Here is an 18,751-nt window from a genome sequence, read left to right on the forward strand (position 1 = left end):
AGGTTGAAAATCAATAAGTATTGATGTCAAGATATTAGAAAAACAGCAAATGAAACCTAAACAAAATAGGGGCACCTGGGTGGCTCAGTCTGTTAAGTGTCTGCCTTCAGCTCAGGTCATGATCCTGGGATCCCTGGATCCCAGGACCCTGGGATCAAGCCTGCATCAGGCTCCCTGAGCAGCAGGGGGCCTGCTTCTCCCTCTCCTTCTGTCCTTTCCCCACTCAAGCAAGCCCGCCCTCTCTCAAGTAAATAAAATCTTTAAAATAAAATAACATAAGCCTAAACAAAACTGAAGGAAAGAATGAGCAGAAATATGTGAAACAGAAAACATATGCTATAAAACCAAGTAAGTTCTTCAAGAAGGCTAATAGACTGAATACTTAAAAGATCCTTGAAAAACAAAATAACTAGTACCAAGAATAAAAAGGAGCATCACTGCAGATCTCACATTATCCTCTAACCTTTAACAGCTGATTATCTTTCTTTTTGCCTTTTCCTTCTCACCTATAATTCAAATTATTAATTAACTGTGATTGGCAATTAGCCAGATCAGACTGGACACTATTAAAGATAATCTGGCCCACTATGAAAGCTTCATCCCTTCAAATCTGCAAACTATTCACGATCTGAACTGTGAAAGAAAATTTACTTCTGTAAGTTCTGTACCCTTGAACAATGGAAAAGTTACACAAATCTCTGCTTCTATAACATGGGAGTCTCAAAAGAATGAGTGAGTGATAGTTGTTAGAAAGATAGTCGTACCTTGTTTTGCCTCATTTAACTTTCCCAAAAATGTTCTTGCTGTTCCTCTTCTGGCAAAAGCTTTAGAGTATGAGCCATCTAATAAAATAGCTTGTGTGCAGTCTTTTTCGGCTTCTTCATATCTATTTAATATGACAAAATTACCAACTGGAAAATGCAGCTTATAGGTAAAACTTAACATAAACTGACTTTCTAATGTAAATAAAACTTCCAAATCTGTCTTTGAGAGGAAAGACTATTTTTTTTTTAAATTGTTCACTCTCACCGAATCTTGGAAACATCTAGGAAGGAGGGAAAAGGTACAAGGTTAAAGGAAAGTCAGGATAGAAAGTGCCAGAAGAATGTAAAAAAATGCTGGTAAAATACAAGCCAAGCAGACAAAAGAATACCACTGGCTGGAATCCACCCTGCACCTCGCCAACACTCAATACACACGGGTACTACACTGACAATTAAAACTGGCATTCATTTTCTAATAAAACTTAGTATTTACCCACCTAAGGATCACCTAAGTTACACACCACCTAAGGAAAACCAATCTACGCAAAACTCAGGACCTGTTACATGTGTGATGGCTTATCATCTAACACCTTTCCTAAATTCTACTCAACCATGCAACTGGCCATCAATTCAGTCAGACTGGATAGTGCTCTAAAAAACAAAAAGTTAAGGAGAGCTAAAAACAAAACAAAACAAAAAAGAACAGAAAAACTGAAGACTTCGTATATATCAAAATGACATTAATGAATTACTGTGAATTTATTTGGCATGATAATGGCATTGCAATTATGTACAAAAGATCCTTTAGGGATAAGACGTCATAATGTTTTATAATAATTCAGAGGGGAAAAAAGCTACTAAATATAATGACGAACATATGGCTTGTTAACCCTAGATGATTTGGTACATGGGGTTTATTATATTACTTACATGAAAGCTATAAAAGTTTCATAATAAAAAATTCCAAAAAAAGAAAATCTCCTGCAATGACATTCTCCCCAAAGCCTAAAATGAATACCATCCTACCCTTGAAACAAAACCTCAAAAGAACAAAATCAAAATTTTGAATGAACTTAAACATCTTCTAGTTCTTTACTTCACTTTTCAATGGAAGAAAGACTATGTCTGTGTCTATGCAAGTGCATGTGCCCACGGCCCACTAATATATTCTGTACTTTGCTGATTGTATCATTCTCTCATTCAGACACATGCATGCCCCCCTGTTCCCCCTACCCCAGTTTTCAGGTAAGGTACTTTAAAGAGCAAAGTCAAAGGCCTGCCTGACTCTCCAGCTATGTTAACAGCCATAATATGGACCACTTGCCCTTTCTGGAAGTTACATTAACTTTTTCACTCTCATGCCTTTAAACCTGTACTGGGGGGCACCTGGGTGGCTCAGTGGGTTAAAGCCTCTGCCTTCGGCTCAGGTCGTGATCCCAGGGTTCTGGGATCGAGCCCCGCATCAGGCTATCTGCTCAGCAGTAAGCCTGCTTCCCCCCTCTCTCCTTCTGTCTGCCTCTCTGCCTACTCGTGATCTCTGTCAAATAAATAAATAAAATCTTTAATTAAAAAAAAAAACAAAAAACCTGTACTGGGACACTCAACCTGTTTTTCACCTTACTTACTCTAACCAAAATAATGTATCTCTAATTGTGTCTATTGGTTTAAATGACAATAAATATACAAACAAAATTTACTTCTATGACAGGAATTTCCTAACCTGAGGTCCTTTGAGAGATGTGAAAAGTGGGATGGGAAAAATATTTTTCCCATCTTTATTTTCACTAACTTTTATATGGGATTTGGCTTTTCTTTCAATTATGACTATAAACAAGAAACCATAATAGCAAAAGCAGTAGCTGTAACTTTGCCCCAATAAATATCATAGATACTTTCATATCACATTACAACTATTACAGATATCTCAAAGTATTACTTATGTTCACCACTATTTCAGAATTGTAATAGTAATTAAACCTATTTGTATGTGACCACAGCATCCTGGTCTATAAATGCTCCTAGGATCTAAGTGGCCAACTAATAGGCAACTAAGAACTCTGCCCTTAGTAGTCATCAGATACCAAAGAGCAAAGTCTCATGTTACCACACTGGTAACATAGTCATTTGTGTTACTTTTTTATTTCCTATTCACACTTATTAGTTCATCAGTATGTGGAAGAAGATGTCACAGATCAGCCCAAACTTAAATTTTCATATTATGTCTTCAAAACAAATTTTTGCTTTATATCTGCCTGTATTTTTAATATAGTTTCTTATTTCGTTGTGTCAATAAAAAAGTATATATACCAACTATGTAAAAAATCGCAATATTTTAAAAACTATATTTCAATATAATTGGTTGCCTTTGTAGCCTCAAATGTATAATTATGCATTCAAAAATATTCTAAGAAAGGTTCCCCATGCAGCCAAATGGGTCCACGGTACCAAAAAAACCTTCAGAATCCCTATTTTAAGTACTCACAGGTTTTTTCTTAAATTCTGTCACTAAAGTATAAAAGGTGATTACAACAGATATAAAGAATTATGAGAAACAGTTTCTACCAGCAGATATTATCCTCCTGATTGTTCAACTTGGAACACCTGAGTGCATCCAGAAATAACTGTTAGTATCACAAGACCAAGTTTTTGCCATATATATAATCAATCAGATGATCTCAATGGCAACAATTCTCTTATGTATAAAACACTGCCAGATAAGAACTTGCCCAAAAGGTTCTGAGGTTAAAAATAATTTTTAAATCACTAATTCAGAATAACATGCATAAAACATGCATAAAACAAATATGCATAAAACAAATATGCATAAAACAGAATAACATGCATTTTAACATGCAAAGGTTAAATTGTGTAATGCCACACTATTACAAGCGGGAAAATAATAAGAGCAAACATTTACTGAATATGTACTGATACATATTGTACATATTGAATATGTACTGATACACTCAATCTCTCTCATTTAAATTTAAAGCTCAAGAACAAATAAATTTTATTTTATTACTATTTATCTAATGTGCCAATTTATGGTAAACTTATTTCTCATCCTGAAAAGTATTAAGTATAACCAATCCTTACTTCTGAATCTTCAGAAAGGCCATTGCTCTGTTAGCTGGAAGAAGGGCATTAGTGCCATCTGCTGCTATTCCCCGAGTATAGCATTCAATTGCTCTTTCATATTTTCCTTCTTTGAAAAATCCATTCCCCTATCATTTTGGAGAGAAGTATAAAGAAGAATTAAAAAAAAAAAAAGCAAAATATGCAAAAAGAATAAAAATTTAGCTGAATTCAAATCTTAAGTAAACACTATGAGAATACTCATCAATACTCTATCAGTTATTAAAGTGTATGTTAATGTTAAATATCCAATCCATGATACATGTTCTAGAATCAGTTAGTTTAGGTTATGTTTTGTAGTGGCATTATTCTCTTTTCAGTACTAAAAAGAAAAAAAGTGTACTACTATACTACTTTACACCATTAACCATTATTCTACTAGTTAAATATTACACAAAACTTAAATCTGAAAAAACACTTTAATAAATATAGACCCAAATATTATACTCCTCAGTATTAGAAGCTGTACAATAGAATTTCATTAACTCAAATAATTTTTGTGAAAGAACAGAGTACCAGAATTGTATACCCCATTCTTTGGTAACACTAACATGTCTAAACATAGGATAAATTTTGTCTAAACATAGGATAAATTAAACCATACTGGAATGTATATACCAGACTTCACTATAAGCACACTTATTTATAATCAGTCAGGTTTCTCACAGTATCATTCCATATGTATTTATCATTCCATAAGTATTTTTCCAAGAAAAGCTACAAATATGTTAAACTAATCTCAGCTCAAGATTCTAAAGGAATTTTGATCAGAAACAGTCCAGTATGAATAAATGAAAAAAAATTCTATCTAAGAATGAATTGTAACTTATTTCTATGTTAAATTTATAACCACCTATACGTAAGTATGTCAAAATCCTCAAAAGTAGTTTGCTCCCTAAACTATGTTATATTTTTAATTATGTACTAAGTCATCAATTACTCAAATTCTGAATTAGTAAGCTCCAGGGGTTTTTTTAGTATAATTTTCAGCTCTTATTGAAGAATTTTAACATTAGAGAAGACAGAAACAAATACACAAGAAACGAAGAGTAAACTCAGCAAAACATATGTATGTTAAAATCCCTCTGGATTACCAGATCTTTCTCTGAAATGGCCTGCTGCTTATTCTGTTGCTCTTCAATTTGTTTCTTCTCTCCTTCAGATGATTTAATCATTGTATCAGCTCCCTTTGGATGTGAATTTTCTTTGGATGTTAAAGCCTAGGAGACACAGTAGTCAGCTAAAATAAAACAAGTAACGCAAGATACATATCTATTTGACTTTAAAATAGTAAATCACTCAAATGTATTAGAATTTTTGACACATTTCAAATTAATATTGAAATAATAGTTTTTACTCTAATCCAAAGTCTAATTCAAATTAAAAAACAAAATAGTGAATTTAATATACATCTTATTCCAATGAAAATAAGCCATATCCACTAATAGTAGTTGTTCATTTATTTATTCAAGAAATATTTACTGAATTTCTACACAGGCCAGGCACCATTCTAGGAACTATTTTCAAAAATAAAATAGATAATTAAGACCACACATCCAAATTTCTCAAATTTAATATTCAGTCATTAACCTCAGACAAAATACAAAAATATATAACATAATTCACAATTATAAGCAAGTTGATATATTTATCAGCAGATTATGAGCAATAAGTAATAGCAGTATTTAAAAGCAGATCTTTGGGGCGCCTGGGTGGCTCAGTCGTTAAGCATCTGCCTTTGGCTCAGGTCGTTTTCCGGGGTCCTGGGATCAAGCCCTATATCAGGCTCCCTGCTTGGCAGTAAGCCTGCTTCTCCTTCTCCCACTCCCCCTACTTGTGTTCCCCCTCTTGCTGTGTCTCACTCTGTCAAATAAATAAAATCTTTAAAAATAAATTAAAAATAAAAAATAAATAAAAGCAGATTTTCCCCATTGTCACTTTTTCCTCCAAGTTTTAACAGATGGCACAATAACTATAACTGACTGAACAGCAAAATGAAAGGAATACATAACTATACAGTATCATTTGACAGCAAAATTTTTAGCTAAGTAATAACTATTTTCTCACTGTTAAAAAACTAGTATTGTTTTTGCTAAAATATAAGCGACAAGGACGGAGCCTGTATCAAAAAAATATGCAGAAGTTTAATACAGAAGTCAAAGCTCAAGCCAATAAAGAAAAATTAGTGGGATAAGGAGAAGTAATTCTATCGTCTGGGAAAGAAAAAAGCAGCGGTGGTTCACAGACATCAGGTAACTTTTTTTTTTAAGATTTTAAGTAATCGCCACACCCAATATGGGGCTCAAACTCACAACCCCGAGATCAAGAGTCACGTGCTCTACTGACTAAGCCAGCCAGGTGCCCCTCAGACAGCTTTTTAAGATGATGACTCCTACGGATCTTTAAATATCATTCATTCTACTTCCTCTAGCTTACAAATCTGTTTAGTAAAACTATACAGTACAAAGAACTAAAATCAGAAAGTTTATATTAGGTAATCTACAGTACAAAGACTTTGCCAAAACCTTTACACTTCATCAAATAAAGGTAAGTAATGCACTTAATTTAAGTAACTAGGATTTACCTGATTAATTTTCCTGAGTTCATTCGTTGCTTCAAAGTTATTTGGTTCCAGTTCTAATACTTTCTCATAATCTAGGTAAATTAGAAGATTAATATTTCAAAGATAGAATATTTTAAAAATTCTACAAAACAATAATCATTTGCTACATGTGACAAACAGGCAAGTGTTCTGCAGCAAAATTAAGAGGAGTAAGAAATATTAACAACAGCAGGCTAACTAGACTCTCTCCATTCTCCCTCCCCCAAGACAAAACCCTGACAGAATCCCGTAACAAATCACCTTCTTCCACCAGCCCCAGAAAGGATACTTGCTATCATTAAGTTGTATATCATAAAACCAAGGAGCAGCAGAATTATCAGATTATCAACTTTATTCAGATTTTGTTATTTATAGTACATAAACCTATTTTATGGACTAATACAAGCCCTAGAATTTACAAATAAAGAAAAATGTGTTAAGAATTTTATATGCAGTGCCTCTGCCTCAAATTATCCAACAAGATGTTTTAATCCTTACTTTACAAATAAACTGATAATCACAGGAAATCCATCCATAACCTTCCCTTTTGTCACACACCTAATCGCATCAGTGTTTCATTCCACATTAGTGGAATGAGAATTTGAACCAAAGACTAATTGGAGGCAAATAATGCATTCTTTCCCAAGTATCAGGATTCTTTTAAAAAGCAAAAATGAGCTTTATTCAAATACAGAATGCTCTCCAAAAGTAAGAACTGTGACTGTCTAGTATTCTTTGTACAGCATCTGTTCAATTAAATCATTAAAGAATTTTTTAGATATTAAGGAACTGAAATACATTAATACCTTTTTTGGCATCCTCTAATTTTTGCAAAGCAACTCGAGCAGCACCTCGCCTTGCATAAGCCTTTGTATAACTTCTATTCAAGGCAATTGCTAAATTACAATCAGACTCAGCAACAGCAAATCTGCAATTAAAAAAAATTAAGGTTAATAAAATTCATTTGTTAACCCAAACTTCAAAATTTGTTTCTGAAATCCCCAAGAAGGGGATTTAGTTCACAATTAAAGGTGTGTTTCCGGGACGCCTGGGTGGCTCAGTTGGTTAAGCAGCTGCCTTCGGCTCAGGTCATGATCCCAGCATCCTGGGATCGAGTCCCACATCGGGCTCCTTGCTCCGCGGGGAGCCTGCTTCTCCTTCTGACTCTGCCTTCCACTCTGTCTGCCTGTGCTCGCTCTCACTCTCTCTTACAAATAAATAAATAAAATCTTTAAAAAAAAAAAAAAAAAGGTGTGTTTCCCACCTTCTTTTATTTACTTAACGCTACTGAAAAGCATTAATTCGTGATGGTGAGATGTAATGTTCCCTTTAAAGCAAGGAACAAGAATGCCCACTATCACCACTTTTTGTCATTATTGTACTAGAGGTCCTAACTAACACAGTTTCATAAGGAAGAAAAATAGATAAAAAGACTGGAAAATAAACGAATAAAACTGACATTCTCACATGATATGATGGTCTACCTAAATCACTCAAAACAAACTAGAGACACTGTTAGAAATAATCAAAGTTTGCAAGGTGCCTACTTTACTATAGATAAGCAACAAAAAACAGAAATAAATCTAACAAAAGATATTTAAAGACCCATATGCAGAAAATTTGAAGACTGTCTTGAAAAACATTAAAGAAGAATTAAGTAGAGATATAGCACACTCATGATCTATAATAAGTCACAAACACATGGCAATATAATTCTCTCCAAACTGAGCTCTAAATCCAAAGCAATTATAATCAAAACCCCAACATAATTTTTCAAGGAATTTGACAAGATGATTCTAATACTCAAACTGGTAAGCGAAAGTCCAAGAATACCCGACATTCCTCAAAAATAAGGTAAGAAAACACGCCCAATGCCATATACCAACACTTATAATACTACAGCAATTAAAGATGGTATGGAATGGGGAGAAGGATAAGCAGCAGATCAACTGGAAAATACAGTGACATAAAAGAGATCAGTACAAACTTAACACAGAATAATGGTGGCATTGCAGATCCATAGGAAAAGCATGGATAGTCAATAAATAAGACTAAATGATTGAAATATTCATATGAAAAGATATGAAATTGGAATTCTACCTTCAGCATATATTAAGACTTAAACGTGAAAAGCAGAACATAAAACCTTTTGAAAGAAAATACAGAAAACTGTATGAGCTCAGGGAAGGAAACTACTTTTTTTTTAACAAATAATATTTTTAGAAGTGCTAACCTTTAAAAAAAAGTCAAACTGAAATATACTAAAATTAAGAATTTCTGTTCACTGAGACTTCATAGAGAAAGAAAAAAAGCAAATTGGGAGAAAATTTAAAAAGCAAATTAGGAGAAAATAGTTATAAAAAAACACTGAAGGATTAGTATCCAAAATAAAGAATTTTTAAAAATCAATAGAAAAACAGCCTAACAGAAAAGTGGCCAAAAGACAAAACAGGCATTTCACAGGGGGAAAAAAAAATACAAGTGGTAAATAAATATGTAAGACAATGTTCCACGTTACTAGCAACTGTGGAAATGCAAATTAAGACCACAGTGAATTATCATTTTACATCCACTAGATTGAAAACAATTAAGAGGCCCGATTCTACCAGTGCTGGTAAAGATAATGGACCAAGCATTTTTACATGCTCCTAACGGGAATACAAATTCATACAACCATCTTTGTACTACTTATACAATTGGTCATCACCATATAAAGTTGAACATATATACATCCTGTGACCCAGCCCCAAGAAACACTGCATGCATGTGGGTTTATGTAAAATTATTTTCCATAACTTACACATACTAAATTATAATTATAAAATGTAAATATTATAATTTGACAGGCTATAACAAGTTTCAGAGATCTAAGTATGCCATTTAAGCTATTAAAAAACTCAGATACCCATATAATTTATATTTCCAAATAATTATTTAACAGTTAAAATTTTTAATATTCAAGAAATATCTTGATGGTATTTGTCTTCTTTTAAATTCTTACAGTAAGTCCATTCTCTGCTTATGATAAAACTCTAATACATTCATGTTCTTCAACATAAATATGTATTTTTAAAGGGTCAGTATGACTTAAAGATTAGAACATATTTTAAGTTTTCCATAATGAAAGGTCTCTAGGTTAAAGAGTAAATAAATAATTTTTCAAAATAAGGGTATTAATTTCTATACAATATTTACCCAGCTAATTTTCTTTTGTGAATTGGGTAAAGATGTCATTACTCAAATTTTTATTGGAGGAACACCTTGGTAAGGTGAACTACAGAAGCATGGTCTGAACATCTGAAACCATTTAAACCATTTAAAATGGTTTGAATAAAATAACTCAATAAAATGAAGCGAGCCATAAGAATTTACAGCTGAAAAGAAATGTAGTATGGGCTTCATCTCTTCACAGACACTTTATCACGAAAGTTTTTTTATTCTAATTTTTTTTATTAAGACAAATTTTCTAGAGCAGTTTTAGGCTCACAGCGGTACCGAGGGGAAGGTACAGACACTTCTCATCTGTATACTCCCTGCCTCCACACGTGCAGGGTCATCATTATCAGTATCCCACATCAGAGTGGTACATCTGGACAAGGGATGAACCCACACTGGCACACCAAGGTCCACAGTTTACATTATAGTTATTCTCAGTGCTGAACATTCTATGGTTTTGAAAAAATATAAAATGGCATGTATCTATCACTACATTATTACAGAGTATTTTCACTGCCCTAAAAATCTCCTGTGCGCTGCCAATTCATTCCTCCACCCCTGATAACCACTTACATTTTTATGGTCTCTATCGTTTTGCCTTTTCCAGAATGTCACAGAGTTGAAAAGTATGAAATCATACAGCATATAGATTTTTCAGATTAGTTTCTTTCACACAGAAATATGCATCTTAAAGGGGAGCTAAGATGGTGGTGTAGCAGGAAGACTGTAGGCTTGCCTCATTCCTCCAACTCAGCTAGATAAATATCAAGTATCAAATCATTCTAAATAGCCAAGTACTTGACCTGAGGACTGACAAAACAAACTGTACAACTCGAGGGAGAGGAGACGAGGAGACCCTATCAAGGAAGGTAGAGAGTGCAGAAATGTGGTTTGGGAGAGAAATGGATCTCAGGTGCTGTGGAGTGGAGGGAGCCCTGATCCTGATCGAGGAGAACGGTGATAGAGTAGAGTGCTCAGGGACAGGCACAGAGACAGCAAGTCCCCAAAGTCACTGGCTTGGAAAATGAGAGCAGCTGATTTTCAGGAGTTCTTCCAGCCAGGAGGGCTTGACAACTGGTTTTAGAGGTCGAGCTTGGCTGGAATAGAGCCCTGAGGCCGCTGCCCTGCTCCTGGGGAGAAGGCAGGCAAGCTACCTGGGGGCAGAAGTGATCTGAGGTTCGTCTATGGCACACGGGAAGACTGTTGACTCTTCTTGGAGCACTCTTCTTGGAGAGGTGGCATCCACAAAGACACCTCTTGAGTGACAAAAAAGCCAGAGGGTGCCATTTCCCTCCCCTGCCCCCCAGCAGAGATGCCAGAGATGCAGAAACACCTGCTAAGGGCAGCTAACCCAGCTAGTCCAGATATACTGGCTGTTTAGCTGACTTTGCTGCAAATCCCACACGCCTGCACAGCAAGAGCGTCCCCCAGAAGACCAGCTCAGGTCCTTGCCCCAGCATGCCTCTAAAGTTTTGAGTTTTAGAAGTCAGCAGGCTTGGCTGGGACAGAATGCAAAGTACACTGCACTGTTTCCAGCAGGAAAACAACCGGGAGACACACAGACTGGAAACAGCAACCCGAACACCTGGGAAACTGCTCTTCTGGGAGTAACTCCCTCAGAGCAGCAAGTGGAGACCCCTCTCCGGGTACAAAGAAACCATCCTTCCAACCCCCTTAGCATAAACCAACTTCAGTTTGTTAACTGAAGCACAGCACCAATACTGGCTGCCTAACGTGCTTATTAGACCAAGTCCCAGCCTCCTGCGCCCCACTGGTATGGCTTTTCTCAGGCAAGTGTGCCTAAGTCCCAGCGCAGCAGGCCCTTTCCCCAGACCACCAGCAGAAACCCCCACACGCACCACATCTACTGACCAGAGAGTTTTCTGCAAGGTTTCAGTTCTAATGGTAGTAGCAACAGCAGGTCTCATTTAACAAGCAGACCAGAGCACACCTAGTTAAAGCTTGCCATACTCTGGCCAAGGTTCAAACACTGCCCACAGGAGAACCTCTCCTGATGGAGAACCTCTGCTGATGCCTGACCTGAGGGACAGAACAGCCAAACACGGCAGCATACACCGGACACTCCCGGAGCACCATGCCCTGGACATTATATGACCTCCTCTCCATAAAGCTAGGAAACGTCACAGGCTTTTCTAAAATACAGAAGACAGACAGAGACTCAGACAAAATGCCAACACAAAGGAATTCATCCCAAAAGAGAATGAGAAAAGGTCATGGCCAGAGATCTCATCGAAACAGGTAAGTAATATGCCTGACGGAGAATATAAAGCAACAATCAAGGATACTCACTGGGCTTGAGAAAAGTATAGAAGACATCAGGGAGACCCTTGCCACAGAGATAAGAGTTAAAAAACAATCAGAATAAAAAACGTAGTAACTAAGATTTGAAACAGACTGGAGGTAATGACCCCAGAGAAGGAAGATGCAGAGGAACAAGTAAGTGATAGAGAAGATAGAATAATGGAAAATAAAGAAGCTGAACAAAAAAAAAGAATTATGGATCACAAGAATAGACTTAGGGAACTCAGTGACTCCATCACACATAACATTCATACCATAGGAGTCCCAGATGAAGAAAAGAGAGAAAAGGAGGCAGATTTACTTGAGTAAATAATCACTGAAAACTTTCCTAATCTGGGGAAGGAAACAGACATCAGAACCCAGAAGGCACAAAGAACTCCCACAAAAATCAAATGAAATAGGCCAACACCAAGACATATTGCAGTTAAATGTGCAAAATCTAGAGAGAAAGAAAAAATCCTAAAAGCAGGCAAAACAAAAGAAGCACCTAACTTACACAGGAGACCCATAAGGTTAAGTGGAGATCTCACCACAAAAACCTGGCAAGCCAAAAGGGAATGGAATGATAGATACATTCAACATGCTGAACGGGAAAAATACGCAACCAAGAATATTCTATACAGCAAGGCCATCATTCAGAATTGAAGGAGAGATTAAAAAGAGTTCCCCACACAAACAAAAACTAAAGGAGCTCATGACCACTAGACCAGCCTTGCAGGAGATAGTAAGTGGACCTCTGAGTGGGGAAAAAAGACCAAAAGTGACAAAGACTAAAAAGTAACAGAGAAAATCTCCAGAAACAACAACAGAAGTAATAAAATGACACTAAATTCATATCTATCTGTAAGTACTCTGAATGTAAATGGACTAAATGCTCCAATCAAAAGACACAGGGTATCAGAATACATTTAAAAAAAAAAAAAAGACCCATCTATATGCGGCTTACAAGATTCATTTTAGACCTAAAGACGCCTGCAGATTGGAAGTGAGGGGATAGACAACCATCTATCACGCAAACAGAAGTCAAAAGAAAGCTGGAATAGCAACACTTATATCAGACAAACTACATTTTATACCAAAGACTGCAAAAAGAGATGAAGAAGGGCACTGTATCATAATAAAGTGAACTGTCCAAAAAGGAGATCTAACAACTATTAAATATTTATGGCCCCAATGTGGGAGCACCCAAAAATATAAAATAATTAATAACATAAAGGAACTCAATAATAATACAATAATAGTAGGGGACTTTAACACAGCACTTACAGCAATGGACAGATCACCTAAGCAGAAAATCAACAAGGAAACAATGGCTTTGAAAGACACACAGAACCAGATGGACTTAATAGATACATGCAGAACATTTCATCCTAAAGCAGCAGAATACACGTTCTTTACAAGGGCACAGGGGACGTTCTCCAGAACAGATCACATACTACGTCACAAATCAGGCCTCAGCAAGTACAAAAAGACTGAGATCATATCATACATATTTTCTGACCACAACACTATTAACCTTGAAGTCAACCACAAGAAAACATTTGGAAGGAGCACAAATACATGGATGTTATAAACAAACACCCTAGTAAAGAATGAATGGATCAACCAGGATATCACTGAAGAAATAAGAGAATACAAGGAAACAAATGAAAATGAAAACATGATTCAAAAGCTTTGGGATACAGCAAAAGCAATCCTAAAAGGGAATTATTCAGCTGTGCAGGCCTACCTTAAAAAGCAAGAAAAATCTCAACTACACAACCTAACCTTACACCTAGAAAGGAGCTAGAAAAAGAACAACAAACAAAGCTTAAAGCCAGCAGAAGAAGAGAAATAATAAAGATCAGAGAAGGAATAAATGATACAGAAACAACAACAAAAACAGCAGAACAGATCAATGAAACCAGGACCTGGTTCTTTGAAAGAATTAATAAAATCAATAAACCCCTGGCCAGACTTATCAAAAAAGAAAAGAGAAAGGACCCAAATAAATAAAATCACAAAACAACAAGGAGACATCAACAACCAAGACCACAGAAATACAAGTATAAGAGAACATTATGAAAACTTACATGCCAACAAACTGGACAACCGGGAAGAAATGGGTAAATTTCACAGAAACATATAAACTACCAAAACTGAAACAGGAAGAAACAAAAAACTTGAACAGACTGATAACCAGCAAAGAAATAGAATCAATTATAAAAAATCTCCCAACAAAAATCCAGGACCAGATAGCTTTCCAGGGGAATTCTACCAAACATATAAAGAAGAGTTAATACCTACTCTTCTCAAACTCTTCCAAAAAATAGCAATAGAAGGAAAACTTCCAAACTCATTCTACAAACCCAGCATTACCCTGATTCCAAAACCAAACAGTCCAATAAAAAAGAGAACTATAGGCCAATAACCCTGAAGAATATGGATGCAAAAATTCTCAACAAAATACTAGCAAATCAAATATAACAGTACATTAAAAGAGTCACTCACCACAACCAAATGGATTTATTCCTAGGCTGCAAATGTTTCCATATTTGCAAATCAATCAACATGATATACCACATTAATAAAAGAATTAATAGAAGAAAGGATAAGAAAGATATGATCCTCTCAATAGATGCAGAAAAACATTTGACAAAGCACAACATCCATTCATGATAAAATCCCTCAACAAAGTGGGAATAGAAGAAACATACCTCAATATCACAAAGGCCATCTATGAAAAACATCCTCCATGGGAAAACACTGAGAGCTTTTCCTCTAAAGTCAGGAAGAAGTCAGGGATGTTCACGCTCACCAGTTATGTAACATAGTACTAGAAATCCTGGCCTCAACAATCAAGATTACAAAAAGAAATAAACAGGATCCAAATCAGCAAGGAAGGAGTCAAACATTCCTTACGCATATGACATGATATACTATATAGAAAACCTAAACAACTCTACCAAAAAATTGCTAGAACTGACACTCAAATTCAGTAATGTTACAGGATACAAAATCAATGTACAGAATACTGTTGGATTTCTATACATCAATAATGAAGCAGCAGAAAGAGAGAGAAATCAAGGAATTAATCGCATTTACAATTGCACCAAAAACCATAAGATACCTGGGAATAAACCTAACCAAAGAGGTGAAAGATCTGTACTCTGAAAACTGCTGAACACTTAAGAAAGAAACTGAAGAGTACACAAAGAAGGGAAAAACATTCTACACTCATGGATTGGAAAAACAAATATTGTTAAAATGTCTACACCACCCAAAGCAAGTCACACATTTAACACAATCCCTATCAAAATACCAACAGCATTTTTCACAGAGCTAAAACAAACAATCCTAAAATCTGTGTGGAATCACAGAAGACCCCAAACAGCCAAGGAAATCAAGAACAATAAGGCTGGAGGCATCAGAATTCCAGACTTCAAGCTATATTTCAAAGCTATAGTCTTCCAGACTGTATGACACTGGCATAAAAACAGTCATAGAGATCAATGTAATAGAATAGAAAACCCAGAAATGGATCCACAACTCTATGGTCAATTAATCTCTGACAAACCAGGAAAGAATATCCAATGGAAAAAGATAAGTCTCTTCAACAAATGGTGTTGGGAAAACTGGACAGTAACATGAAAAAAAAAAAAAGAAGAAGAAAAGAAACTGGACCACTTTCTTACATCATACACAAAAATAAAGTCAAAATGGACAAAAGAATTAAATGTGAGACAGGAAACCATCAAATTCCTAGAAGAGAACACACGCAGTAACCTGACACTGGCTGTAGCAACTTCTCACTAGAAATGTCTCCAGAGGCAAGCAAAACAAAAGCAAAACTAAACTACAGGGACTTCATCAAAATAAAAAGCTTCTGCACAGCAAAGGAGGCCATCAACAAAACTAAAAGGCAACTAAAAGAATGGGAGAAGATATTTGCAAATGACACATCTGATAAAGGACTGGTATCCAAAAATCTATAAAGAACTTATAAAACTCATAAAGCACATAATCCAGTTAAGAAATGGGCAGAAGATGAGTAGACATTTCTCCAAAGAAGACATACAAATGACCAATAGACACATGACAAGATGCTCAACATCACTCATCATCACACATTAAAACTACAATGAGATATCACCTCACACCTGTCAGAATGGCTAAAATTAACAACACAGGAAATAACAGGTATTGGTTGAGGATGGGCAGAAAAGGGAACCCTCTTACTCTGATGGTGGGAATGCAAACTGGTGCAGCTACTCTGGAAAAAACCGTATGGAGGGTCCTCAAAAAGTTAAAAACAGAACTACCCTACATTCCAGCAACTGCAGTATTAGCTAGTTACCTAAAGGTTACAAAAATACTGATTCAAAGGGCACATGCACCCCGATGCTTACAGCATACCAACAATAGCCAAATTATGTTAAGAGTCCAAAAGTCCACCGTAAAATGGGTAAAGAAGATGTCGTATATACACAACAGAATATTACTCAGCCATCAAGAATGAAACCTTGCCATTTGCAATGATGCGAATGGAGCTAGAGTGTATTATGCTAAACAAAATCAGTCAGAGAAAGACAAATACCACAGGATTTCACTCATGTGGAATTCAAGAAACCATACAAATGAACATGGGCCGGGGGGCGGGGGGGAACATACCAAGAAGCAGACTCTTAACTATAGACACAAACTGAGGTTTACTGGAGAGGAGGTAGGCGAAGGAATGGGTTAAGTGATGGGTATTAAGGAGGGCACTTGTGATAAGCACTGAGTCTTGCATGTAAGCAATGAATCACTAAATTTTATACCTGAAAACTAATATTACACCGTGTGTTAACTGGAATTTAAATAACAATTTGGAGGGGGAAAAAATGAAGATTCTACCTCCATTTTCAAGGAAAGAAGAAATAATCTTTTTATGATTTATGATTCCCAAATGCTAGTCTGCAGGCAAGTTCCAGAATTTGGGACAAGTTTTTACTACATTATGATGAAAACTGGGAAAAGACAGGCCATACAGTAAATTCTTAAAATGTCAAATGATTTCATTAAAAGACCTTTCCAGGGGCGCCTGGATGGCTCAGTCATTAAACATTTGCCTTCAGCTTAGGTCATGATCCCAGGGTCCTGGGATCGAGCCCCACATTGGGCTGCCTGCGTGGCGGGAAGCCTGCTTCTTCCTCTTCCACTCTCCCTGCTATTGTTCCCTCTCTCGCTGTATCTCTCTCTGTCAAATAAATAAATAAAATCTTTTTAAAAAATAAAAATAAAAAATAATACTGCCAAATAGCCTTTTGTTCAAGAAATTATAATGACAGCAAATGACCATATGTTTGTTTTACTAGGCTTAGTTATGAGAATAAAAAGTAACACTAAAAAAAGAGAAGAAATATGCATCTAAGGTTCCTTCATTACTGTTCACAGCTTAGTAACTCAGGCCTTTTTATCGCTTGGTATTACGTCTAAAAGATTTTTTTTTTTTAGAAAATCAGCCTCCATACACAGTTAAAATAGTCACACATTATGGGAATCCCTTACTTTTTCAACCTAAAGTATGCTGACGCTCTGTTTGTTGGCAACACAGGATTATACGGATCAGCATCCATGCCTTTGGTGTAGCATTCAATTGCTTCATCGTATTTTCCTTGCTTGAAGTATTTATTGCCCTGAAAAAGCATATGGGATCAGATATATACCGGCAGAGAATTGCAGAACCATTTTCTTTCAATATTATGCATCTCTTTCTAACTCATTAGCTCTGTGTTCAAGGTTAATAGGAAAGAAGAGAAAATTAAGCAGAATGGTCTTTCAACAAATGTTGAAATTCACTAGTCACTGTATAAGCAGAAGCCAAAAAGGTCGTGGCAGAAAAATGAGTAACATACCTAGCATTATGCACTTTTGATTTGACAATAACCCACAGAAATGTAACAAAAGAAAGACATCAAGATGAAGTTTAATCTGTAAAGAATTCTACCTTCTTGAAAAGCAATATAGTTTTATAATGAGGCTTTCTAAAGAGGGATGTTTAACATTTCTAAAAAGTAACCAAAGATGACCTGTGATATGGAGGAGTGGAATTTAATATTCATGTCAGATTCACACTCTGATTTTAAGTTACTTTAGTCTACTACCAAAAAAAAAAACCTAAAAGGACTCTGTACAGTCCATGCAATTTACATATAAAAATTGATTTAACATTCATAACAATCCATTGAAGTTTAGTATTGCTATTAATCTTATTTTTATAGTAAAGAAAACTGAAGTACAGGTAATTAAAGAACTTGTCACAGGATCTGAACCCATACAATCTGGTTTCAGAGCATATACTCATAACCAACAAGTTATACTGCCTCTTGATATGGATACAGCCAGTAACAAGTTTGAACTCCCCCTAAACTACATTGAAGAGATATTGAGATCCACATAATTTTCTACATATCCTGCTTACACGAAGGAAACTAATGCTAGCCTAAAGAATACCTTTTCTTTTAGAGCAAGAGCCTTTTGTGAATCTACGTGAATCCCATCTTCTTCTGACTCTGATTCTTGAGACACAGAATCATGGGTATTTTCTTCTTTATCAAGCTCATCAAGGATACTGTCCTGAAATTATAAGTAGAACAGTGCTCATAATTATATGACCATTAATAAAAGAAAAAGTACACTCAACAGAACTTAGTTGTAATAATCTAAGGACCTGAAGGCCTACAGTAGCTTT

The 18,751-nt window shown here is 35.7% G+C and overlaps 1 protein-coding gene across 1 annotated transcript in view; it reads right to left on the minus strand.

The window, feature by feature from the left end:
* RPAP3 (RNA polymerase II associated protein 3) overlaps nt 1–18,751 on the minus strand; it is a 41,419-nt gene that overhangs the window by 15,900 nt on the left and 6,768 nt on the right. The window contains exons 4-10 of the mRNA XM_082738875.1: nt 18,514–18,636; nt 17,569–17,696; nt 7,308–7,429; nt 6,484–6,554; nt 4,994–5,119; nt 3,861–3,988; nt 765–886 (exon numbers count right to left, since the gene is read on the minus strand). Coding sequence (XP_082595001.1) covers nt 765–886; nt 3,861–3,988; nt 4,994–5,119; nt 6,484–6,554; nt 7,308–7,429; nt 17,569–17,696; nt 18,514–18,636 — 820 coding nt within the window. The remainder of the gene's footprint in view (nt 1–764; nt 887–3,860; nt 3,989–4,993; nt 5,120–6,483; nt 6,555–7,307; nt 7,430–17,568; nt 17,697–18,513; nt 18,637–18,751) is intronic.

The sequence above is a fragment of the Mustela nivalis genome (assembly GCF_964662115.1).
Source record: "Mustela nivalis genome assembly, chromosome: 7".
Taxonomy (NCBI): Eukaryota; Metazoa; Chordata; class Mammalia; order Carnivora; family Mustelidae; genus Mustela; species Mustela nivalis.